General features: G+C 40.9%; 1 protein-coding gene across 4 annotated transcripts in view; it reads right to left on the bottom strand.

The window, feature by feature from the left end:
* ESPN (espin) overlaps positions 1 to 12013 on the bottom strand; it is an 888237-nt gene that overhangs the window by 136507 nt on the left and 739717 nt on the right. The window contains exon 13 of one of the 4 annotated variants that reach the window (XM_085608893.1): positions 2115 to 2159. The exons of the other annotated variants lie outside the window; for them this stretch is intronic. Coding sequence (XP_085465019.1) covers positions 2115 to 2159 — 45 coding nt within the window. The remainder of the gene's footprint in view (positions 1 to 2114; positions 2160 to 12013) is intronic. 4 annotated transcript variants of the gene reach the window in all.

Genomic DNA, 12013 nt, shown 5'->3' with positions numbered 1-12013 from the left:
GTTTAAACACCCATCACCTAAACTTTTAACACATTATGTTTTTCCAAAACGAACTCTCCAAGTGGCAGTTAATGACCCCTACATCCTCGGATTTCTTTCCAGGGTGTGGTGTTTTTAAAAAAAAATTCTATCCCTCACCACCAGGGTTTTCCTGTTGGTCCAGACAGAAAAAAAGGACATTACACCGTTAACCCTAAATAGGGGGTTGGTGTAAAACACTTTCTCCAGTGGCCTCTACTCCTTGAGGCCATTGGAGAAGCCTTCCTTCAGCCGATCCAGCGGGGGCTCCGTTGACAGAAAGTTTACGGGCCGCCCATCTCTAAATCGGGTAGAGAGACCAAGGGGCCGATTAGGATGTAGGGCGGATCGCCACTGCCCGCATGACGGTGGCGATCCACCCTACATCCTTCCACACCCACCACCCATTTCCCCCCTGCCATATTAGTATGGTGGGGGGACCGCGGTGGACGGGAAGACTCGTCGACCGGGCAGAAAAGGGTTTAATATGGTGGCGGTGTCTACTAGACACCACCATCCATATCAGGATGCAGGCGGGGGGCAGCCTTTCCGTGGTGGGGTTGCGGGCCCCCAGGATGTTATGGTACCCCCTGCATGTGCATGCACACCATGGCAGGCACCGCGCGGTGCCTGCCACGTTGTGCATGTACCTGCTCAACATGCATTTCTGACATTGCGGAGGGTCCTGCTGAAAGCACCGTCCGCCGCAATGCCAGGAATGCGGGATGCGCCAACCAGTATGGCGGGGGCATCCTAATGCCCAATGCGGGACCGCTGCATGCAAAGCGGGAGGTCCCATTTTCCGGGCCTATGGCGGTCGGACAATACTAATGAACCCCTATGTGTTTGGCAGACAAGGCCCTCTGGCAACTGAGAATTCTATTCAGCAAACTATAAATCAGGCCGTAAGTTTAATCAGAGATGTTTCATGTACATTTTACCCATGGTCAGGCTATCTTTTACCTGAGGGACTTTTTGAGGTCGGACTATGTCAGTTCAGCTTCATGTAAGTGCTACTGAGAATCTTTCAGAGAATACCATGTCTCAGAGACATCATTAAAAAACTTTGATTTTCAGTTTCAGCAGGGAAAACTATAGTACGTTTTCCACCCCAATCTGTACTATTCTAATGTTTCTAAATATTGATAATTATTAAAAGAATGACTATTGTATTGCTTGTAGAGGGCATTCTCATCAATCAAAACTGTAATATTTCCACAATACAAGTGCTGTAAAAAGTATTTCTTAATATATGATCTTTATACTTCAATATTCAAGGCATGTCTGTATTAAGTAATAAGATAGGTGATCTTATCATGGTAAAGGATAAGCAGCTGTTTCAAAATCTAAAAGTATATTTGGTTGTAAGGAGATTTTTTTAATGAAGCAGGGGCTGTACCCCATCCCCTGAAGGGAGTTTTTTGGTGCCCCAAGAGAGTGGTTGTGAGCTATGACAGTCACTCAAAACGCAAAAGGGGGACAAGGAGCATTAAAGACCCACAAGTACTCTCTCCCTATATGTTAATCAATACACACAATGGGTACTTGAGGTCTATTAACACCAAGACGCAAAAAGATGTCAACCTGGGTAACAAGAGTTCTGTCTCTCAGGCACAGGGAGCATCCTCCTGTTAGGACAAAAGCCCTTTCCCACCCTTAGCTGACATGCTTCATCACAGGGTTCTTCCTCACACCATAAGCATAATTATAGTGTGGGCTACAACTCCCCCACAGGAGGGGAGCGCTTCAGATTGCAATCTATACAGGATAAATGGAGTGGGTAAGAAGCAGAGTGTACAGTGAAAAATGTGAGAAATCTAAAACTACCTCTTGGTGGATCTATCACTATCTTTATTCATGTTCTCAGGGGGTAGGATAAAAAAATTGGGGACTCCTTCTACCCTAGTGTTAATGAAGTGTCAACATGTTTCAGCCTCCAGTGACCCCTCTAATAGGTGTCTAAGACTTTCATCAGGACCAGTCTTCTAGTCACTCTGCATATATGTAAAATATATGGTCACTTACTGTAAACAGTGAATAATTACATGACGACAATAGCAAGAAACTTTTTTCATAAACAACAAAGTATAACATACCGCAGCTGTTATAGGTTGGGAGGTGTTCAGGGTTTTGACGAGGGGCTGGAGCAGATAGGTGAATAATATGGAAAGAAAAAGAGAGAAAACGCTATAAAGGTATTTGAAATATAGGTACAAAACCTTGAACAAGAGATCAGTTTAGGAAAAAGAAAGTAAAGACTTCAGTGTATCATATTTAGCTGATTTCATGGAGAATTATGTGGAAAGTCCTGATGGGTAAAGGCAGAAACACATGGAAAACAGAATATTTCTATCTCTAAATAAATCCCAGCCACTCGTATGGCATTATGAATTTCTTCTTGAGATATTTGTGGCAGGTTGTCTAAAATCAAAGAGAGAGAGAATGTCTCTTAACCATCTGTATCTACATCAATATGAAGAATAAATTATTGTTGGAAAGAGGATTGATTCATTTTGAGCTAGAATACTTAAAGATTTGCTATAGCCAGGACTCAAGCATGTGATTTGCACAATGCAGACATGTGAAATATGTAACAGTCCAATTTTCAATCCACTAAATAAGTTGTTTAAGAAAACCTCATTGGATACCTCCATCATGTCCATGAAGTGTCCCATTTCTTCCTGTTTTTATAGGATAGTGAAGATGCAAAATTAGGGGCCATTCTGATCCTACTCCTTATGAAATTGTGACTTGGACATACCAAGTTGAATTGAATTGAAATGAACAGTAACTCTACCATACTACACCAACATGTAGACTTTTTTTTTAAAGAAAAGGCAAACCTCATCTAATTTTGACAAAATATTCAGCTGCTGGGATGATGGTAAACATAGAGTAAGAAAAACAGTTATTACTATCTAAAACCTGCACAATGTTATTTTGTGTTGGTGCTATTTCTTACAGGTCATCTTGAACAGGTCATCCTGAAGAGCTCAAACAAAGTTCATATTTCACATGTTGATTTCAGGAGACGGATTCATCAGAATTGTAGAGCAAAATAAGGTGTCTACCATGAGCTCCTTGGGTGATTGTCCTCTTCTATAAAAGGAGGATATTCAGTTCTCTATGCACCCTTGGCCTCTTGCTTTGGCCTGAAGAGTATTTCAAGTATGAATGTAGGTAAAATCTGAGCTAAAGCGTTGGCAAGATGTTTTTCTTTGGCTTTTTATTGTGCTATAAGACTTGTTGCTGTCCTGTGTTGGCATAATAATAATATAATACCACATAATAATAACAACAATTGTTATAATAATAGTATTACTACTAATAATAACAAGAAGAAAAGGAAGAACACTTCTTATAGGAATACAATTCTGAGAATGATCATTTTCACTGATGCTTAAGGAATACTACATTGACAATGAGTGTTACATTAATACAAAAATATATGATATATAAATTCAGAAGGACTATAATAAATACGCAGTATCAATACAGAAGCACTTTTTAACCCTATTAAGTGTCTTGTAAGAGTAACACTGTTCAAGTATTGAAAATGAAGCAGAAAAACAGTAACACCATAAGCCAGGCAACCTGCAGCACAAGGAGACATTCAACCATTTTAGCTAAACTATATATTTAAAGTGATGAATAGTGAAGAACTACAGCTGGGACTTTCACACAGAACAAAATTTCGCCTAGCAGGTTAGAGACAAAATAGAATAAAAAGAAAGACTTTGATGAAAAACATCTGAAATGTGTTCTGTAAAAGCCACCTTTCAGAAGCAGGCCAGTCCCAGACGTAACCCTAAATGAGCCTCACCTGAAAAAAACAACATTACATACAAACAGGCAACTCAAGTACTCAGTTTGTGTGCCAAATGTTTTGGAAATCATCAGACAAATTGGCCGAATGACGTAAAGAGATATTTATTAACGGTGTTTGAATTTGTCAATATTAAACTCGATTTGAAAGATCTATCATCAGAATGGGGGGAAACTGTAGAATACCCTGAAACAACTATGAATACAAGACACAACATGAGGAAAGACATTGGGATTGAGCTGGAAAACATATACCACAGATAAACTAGCAAGAATAATTTCATTTTGGAAAATAAATGAACGTAGTGTCATATACTTTGTTTAATTTGTATTGGAAAATATGAGATGCCAGTAATCTGCACACTACACGGTGCTCTTGCGGCCCTTTGTTGAGTATTTCAAACAAGACTCAAGGAAGCACCTAAACCTGCCCATTTTGCTAAAAAAAATGCAACCTTTTTAGCAAGCTGGATCTAAGCAACAAATCCTCGTGCTTCAAATGAGGTGTACCCAGACTAATTTTAATGTTTAGACATTTCAGTAAAAAAAATAATGCCCAGAGATCCACAAGCCACATGATCAAATGCTGACAGGAGCGATTTAGTATATTTGATTCTGAGGTGAATAAAACAGATGCCATTGAGAAGGAAATCCCTTTCCTCATCGCCTACAAACAGTTCAAGTTGTGGTGCTTGATAATCAATGAGTTATTACTAATTTGATAATTATAATTAATAGTAGCTGTAACACTAACAGTAATAGCATTAGTAGAAGTAGCAACATAGTGGTAGAGTTAGTAGAAACATTAGTACTATTAGCAGCAGTAGTATTAGTCATAGCAGTATTATTGATAGTAGAAAAATGCAGTTCATCCATCTCCAAAACCTTATTTTGAAAAACTAAAAGTTATTCACTTTACCAATAAAATTTAGTTGTTGCGTTTAAATTTGCACACATTCAAGCCCAAAAATGTAAACCGTTTAATCAAAAAGGTCATTTGTGCCTATAAAATCTCTAGCTTTCCTGATAACATCAATTTCTTGTACTTTGGCAATTTGTTGTCCTCAGATATTATACATTTTGTTCAAGATACTGCTTATGTGCAATTAATGTGATTCTCTGCTAAATTTCTAAGAATGGGTGCAAATCACAAGTACTTGTTCCACACTCCTTGCTGCCCTTTATGGTGGGTGGTCTGAGGTTGGAAATGTAGGGTATATTGCAATAAAAACGTTACACTCCAGATGTTCTAATGGACGTTGCTTCAGAACAAGGAATATTACCAGTACAATTCACTGAAAACAGTCTAGGCGTCTTCATTTTTATAGAAGCTACAATGGTATAATAAATTAACAGCCAGTAATAGTGTTATGGCTAGGCCACGGAGGAGCCTTTGGGTGAGCTTCACAAAGTATTCCTCTAAGTGAACATTCAGGACCTGGTTTAATAACCTTTTTCTATGATTAGGGATGTCTTACTTATATGCGACTTGCTCTTAAATATGCTGAGCTGATTCACAAAATATTGCCCGTGAGGAGTTATGTTTTGTGGAAGCTTTTAGATGTGACCTATTCATAAATGTCTATGAGTGAGTCATTATTACTCACGACAAAAACATTTTTCCATGAGCGTGTGTTACTCCTTGAGAATTTGGGCCTGAGACTGGTGACTGATTAACAAATCTATTTTTACAAGTTGAAATTCCTGCTATGGCTTTAGATGATTTCCATCTTTTGGGGAATTCACAAAAATAAGCATACATTCTATTGGATTAATTGGTATGAGATTGCAATTGATGGTTGTATATCATTTATTATTAAAGAATGATCTGCAAATAATGATGAAGCATCTTCAAAAACACCCCCTGCTCAGGTGCTACGTTAGTGCACATTGTAAAGTCATTGTTTCCTCATGTGCTGGATAGTTTATTCCCATGCATGTGAGGGGCAAACAGCTTTGACAGTGTGTCATATAACAGAAATATGTACATTGGCACAAAGAGCTTAGGGTGAAATTTTTTTTAACTGCAAGCCACCCAGAAGATGGCACAATTTGTTTATCTGTCCGTGGTGCTTTGAGAGGGGATATGAACGATCCAAGCATCCTTAAGGTAATCTTTCATAGGCGGTGAAGCCACAGACTGCATTGAACTGATGGGGTACCTGTGCCCTCCCAAAGAAAGGCTGGTAGTTCCCAAGTAGAAACACTGACACTTCTCATATGAGTTGAGGGAAAAATAGGCCTCAAATAGTGAGTGGGCCCCTTCGTACTGGTAGCCCTGATGGAACTGACTTGGAGTGTATGTTTGGCAGGCTGTCCCTCACACTGTGCATGGCAACACAGTTAAGCAACCCACCAGCAGGTGGCACCAATTTCTACTTCTTAAAGGCAGTATCCACAACACTATCTATCATGGACACGGGGTTAAGTATACCTTTAGCACCCAGGACTGTGTAACATGGCAAGACGTACTGATAGGTTGACCATGGCCAATGTACCAGCTGTAGAACCATTTGTCATTACAGACCCTCCCACACACAGGATAGCAATGGAAATTATGGGTGGAGAGGCTCAACCTAAATTTCACTGCCACAGGGGTGAAGGATGAACAAAAGAGAGGATTGCTGTTGCACCTGGCAAGGACAGACACATACAAACTATGCCATTCAATCTAGAGGCGGGGCATCCGCACACCTATACGACCATGGTTGCTGCCTTCAATATCCATTTTGCATCAATGGCGACGCCATACTATGAGAGATTCATTATTTGCCAGGCTTGTCAAGAATCAGAGGCGTCAGTAGATTTATTCTACAGGAAAATCGAAGAACTAGCAAGCGCATGCACCCTCAGGGATGAACCAGAAGACATATGCGCATAATTTATCCAAGGTACAAAGATGCAAGTCCTCCAAACTAAGGGAACACATACTCCAAGAGCTGGAAACGTTGCTCTGCGACATCCTGACGCTTGGCTGTGTGAAGGAACTATTGCTGGCCTGAGCATATCATATGGAAGCGGTGCTGCATAAATAAAATACAACAGAGGGACCCTGAATATATCAATTATGTGAGGAAGAGGTCAGGGAATAAACTACAAAGCACAACAAAACTTCCTACACCTATCTCATTCAATGTTAGGCACTATGTCCATATAATGAAGCAAAACCCACAGTCAACAGTGTACAAAAATTGATCCATTCATTTATTTTATAATTTTTTTCATTTTCGAAAAAACATATACATGTATATTTTAGACTGAATATTGATACATATAGTACATATTACATCACAATAATAAGGCAAAATTATAACTTATCTTCAACAACCCACACCATGATGACATAAATAAAAAACACATATACAAAATACAATACAAAAACTAAGACAATAAACATCAGAATTAGCTATGGGAGGAAAGTGTTATTATTAAAAACAATAAACCATAAAATTATACACAAGACCAGCGCCAACGCGCATTTCGGAGATCCTATATAGCATATAAGGGCTCCTTCTTCAGTGCGTGTATGATAGGTCTTTCAAAGGGCAACAACTACAAGTTTAATAATAACACTTTCCTGAATGGATCTATTTTTGTACACTGTTGACTGTGGGTTTTGCTACATTATATGGACATAGTGCCTAACATTGAATGAGATAGGTGTAGGAAGTTTTGTTGTGCTTTGTAGCGGTGCTGCATAAACCATTGAACCTGTCACCCTGGTCACGTAAGTCCAGCCACCAACAAAGAAAAACAGTGTTAGACACAATAAAGATACTGTGGGCATTGCAGAGGTCCAGGACACTGTACACCTAAATGCCCAGCATTAGGGAGGAAATGTGCATCCTTCAGAAAAATAATCTATTTTGCCAAAGTCTGCTGCTCAAGTCAAAATCCAAAGATCAGACCATAAAAGACAGCGGATATAGTCATAGGCTCCCCAGGGGTTGAATTCGAGCAGGGTGGCATGCACCATTATGCATCAGAGGGCCCAGTACATGCCTTTTTTGTGGTCAGACATATACGCCTGCGACAATGCCTCCACAGAAATGTCAGGTCATGGGAAGATCGACAAAGCTGACAGTCATCATCTACATGGGAGTTTACATAAAGATTATAGCAAAGGGAACAAAAGAGAAGCTATGCAATGCCCAACACTTAGACCAGCAAAAATCCAGGTTTATACATATAGATAGACTCAACCACTGTCGCTAAAAGGCAGATTCACAACAAACATTTCTCACAATCACCAGGCAACCACAGCCACAATATATATTACCCAGGAAAGTACAGACATGCTGCTAAGTTACCAGAGGACAGGAAGAATAATTATGCAATTTGAGCTTAGGGTCCATGTCATAAGGTTGGATGACATCCTAGCACAGGTCAAATACTTATCTGAAGACACAGAGTGTCTGAAAGGAAAAACATTCACCCTGTACATACAGCATTCAATCCAGCCAGTCGCTTTGAGACACCAGCTTAGGCCAAAAGTGGAAGTGGAACTGAAAAAACTCACATACTCAGACATCCTCAAGAAAGTGGATGGCCCCTGTCACCTCTCTGTAGCCCAAACAACCAGATGCGGTGAGACTATGCAGCTACCGAATGTCACCATCAAAAGAGGCACCTTCCCGCACGGTAGTCATTGAACTGACTGGGGCAGGGTGGTTTGCAATGATAGATCTCTGCTCTGGCTAACACCAGATACGACTACACCCTGAATCAAGCTATCTAACAACCTTTTCGATTTATATGGGCATCCTCATGAATAAGAGGCTTAACTTCTGGATATCCAGCACTGCCGAAGTCTTTCAGAACATGATTCAGGAGGTCCTGTCTGGCCTATCGGGAGTCATACATGTAAGTGATGATATTCTGGTCTATGATGCATTATTAAAGGAGCATAAAGTTTGGCTGAGAAGGGTGGTGCTAGGACTTTCTAGATCTGTAACTCACGCCGACTTTGAAAAGCTGCAAATACTGCTAATACTTGTGGGGCACTGTATTTAGAATACTTGTGAGGCATTTTATCAAGACATTTACCTGTATTTTAACTACATGCATTCTCATGACTGATGCTCAAGGGTGCTTTCTGATTGATTCAGGAGTCGTCAATCAGCAGTAGGGTGGGTGGAGCTGGTCAGAGCTCGTAGCCCTTAAATGTGCACTGCAGAGTGGTCGTGCTTCTAAATCTGTAACTCACGCCGACTTTTACTCTGCTAAGCTGCAAATACTGCTAATACATGATGGGCACTGCTTTTACAATACTTTTGGGGCATTTTATCTAGACATTCACCTGTATTTTAACTCCATCGCATCGTCGTCACTGACGCTCAAGGGCGAATTCTGATTGACTCAAGAGTCCCCAATCAGCAGTTGGTCAGAGCCAGTAGCCCTCAAATGTGCACTGCAGCGTAGTTGAGCAGTGGACGCACGCCTGGCGTGCAGGTGGTGAGCCAAAGGCAAGCTTGCATGTATCCATCCACATCCGGAAGGCGGCCAGTGCCAGCCACCCTGTCTGTGGCATCCCAGGTGAGTCTCCTTCTTCACACTATTTGGAATCTTGTAAACATCTTGCTCCTCACTGTAGCCAAGTTTAAGACCCATCTTGTATCGAGGGCCCATTATCTTGCATAATGTGCAAAAGCGAGTTTGGTCTTCCAGTAGAGACATCCTTAACTACTATCCAGGCCCACAGTCCCCATAATAAGTCACTATTAGGTGGGCTTATTAATGCACGTTTCCTTAGCAAACATGCACAAGAGGTCCACTACTTGAACGAGGACCTCCATTTAGATTGTCTTTTTATCACAGAATCCTCGATTAAGGAATGGTGTAACTCAGATATTGCCTTGCTCTTCAACCAGGATACAATATCCTTAGGCAAGACATGGATGGGACATGTGGAGGTGGCTTGTAATAGTTTCTTTGATACATTTCAATGCTGTACTTTCCAACTAAGCTCCCTGAAAGGCACAGAAAGCCTAGGCATTTGTTTTTTGATCAGCCATACTCAATCTTTTGCAGGTAGTCTAACCTATTGTCCTCTGGCTGCTGAATCTACTTTTTTAGACTCCTTGGGAGAAGCACTGGCATCCTATCTACTTTGATATACAAACTTTACTATTCTTGGAAACTTCAATTACCACCTTGAGATCAGCAACAATCCTGCTATATCCAATTTCCCTTAAACATATTTGGCCTTAATCAGCTAGTAACTTCACCCACGCATATCGCGGGACATACCCTGACATACCCTGATCCCTCTTAGAATTTTGATTAACACAGACAGTGTACCCCTCTCCACCACATCAACGGCCCTCATAGTCTATGCAAATGGGGCAAGTTGATGACTGACACCAACCTAACATCACATCTTTCCACCTCTGCTCCAACTCCCATGGGGCATTTAGCTGCAGATCTTACTTTATTTAACAATTGGATTACTAATACAGCTAATGATATAGCCCTTGTAACATCTGCTAAGAAGCACAGACCCCACCCTTCAGCTCCATGGTTCTCGCCGATTGTAGCAGAGCAACGGCGGCTCTGCAAACAATTAGAACGCAAATGGCGGGAAGCATACAACCTCGAGGTCGTGCTTTGATTTAACACAGCGTAAAAACCCTATCTTGCCCAGATTAAGGCAGCCAAATAAATATGCTTCACTACCCAGATGGCAGAGGCCCCGTTTGATCCTAAAATTATCTTTAATATCTAAAATCTTTTTTAAAACCGAATTCATTGGCTAGGGACATTCCCCCTTCCCAAACTCTATGTGACCAAATCTCTTCCTTCTTTGAATCAAAAATACAGGCCATTAAAAGAAGCTTTTCAACCACTACGCTCCCTCCTGGCCGTACTTTTTAAGAGACCCCTTAAAGGCAGTGAAGTGCAAATTTGGCATCCTTTTATGAGATTGCACTGTCACAATCACGACAAGCCATCCTCTCATGTAAATCTGTCTACCCCAATGACCCTTATCCCCAGCTCTTTCTTCATAAGGTTGTTGACATTGTCAACTCATTATTAATCAAATCCTTAACACTCCCTAGCAATGGGTGAGGTCCCCTCAGATGGAAAATGGCAATTGTTAAACGTCTGCAAAAAAAACTGTTGCAGACCCTACCACACTGTCTAACCTTTGCCCCATCTTATTGCTTCCTGCATTAACCAAAATGCTTGAGAAATTAGTTAATGGCCAATTAATCTCCTGTCTGGAAAATTACATTGTGCTGCATCCCTGCCAATCCAGCGCCCACCCCCAAACATTCCATTGAATCAGCTCTGCTGGAAGTTCTGGACACGATAAAACTGACACTGGACTTGTGAAATCATGCAGTGTTGATTTTACTTTATCTCTCTACCGCGTTTGACACCATTTCACACTCGATACTCCTTCAGCAAATCAATGACTGGCGTACCTCATAAAGTCCCCGCATTGATCAAATCTTTTTCTAACCAGTCGCAGACAAGCAGTCACACTTGGACCTTTTTCCTCAAACGAAAGATCAGTAGCATCTAGAGATCCACACTGCTCATTTCTCAGCCCTGCACTATTCAATATATACATGGTCCCCTTAATTTCCCTGATAGCTTTTTTTGGAATCGCAATTACATCATACACTGATGATATGCAGCTGATTCTTTCCCTGGACAATGGGTCCCTTTGCTAGAACTAAACTTTAAAAACTATTGAACTGAAGTTATCCTGTGAATGCAATCAAACCATCTAAAATGCAACACAGATAAGACAGAGATCCTGCTATTTGGCAAATCTAATCTTTTCTATCCAACCCAATGATGGGCGAATTCCATGCCCCCCACCTCCTGCCACTGTAGAAACCACATTTGACACCTCCCTCTCATTCCACCCTCAAGTTATTGCAGTGGCAGGAATGTGTTTCAAAGTTTTTAGACTTTCTCTCTTTAGCTGCCAGGAAAACAGTCGCTTTTGCTCTCATCACTTCCAAACTTGACTATTGTAAAAGTCTTTTTGCAGGAGCTTCAAAACTAACACTCCACAAACTCCAGATGGTGCAACATGTGGCAGGTAGACTTGTGCTAAAACTTCCCAGATGGAGCTCTGCTTCCACTGTTCTAAAAACTCTACATTGGTTACCGGTACACAAAAGGATCCTCTTTAAGATCATTATACTGGTCTTTA

Source organism: Triturus cristatus, chromosome 1_2, assembly GCF_964204655.1.
Source record: "Triturus cristatus chromosome 1_2, aTriCri1.1, whole genome shotgun sequence".
Classification (NCBI taxonomy): Eukaryota; Metazoa; Chordata; class Amphibia; order Caudata; family Salamandridae; genus Triturus; species Triturus cristatus.
Note: the sequence above shows the minus strand (reverse complement) of the source record. Positions and strands in the feature narration are given on the sequence as shown.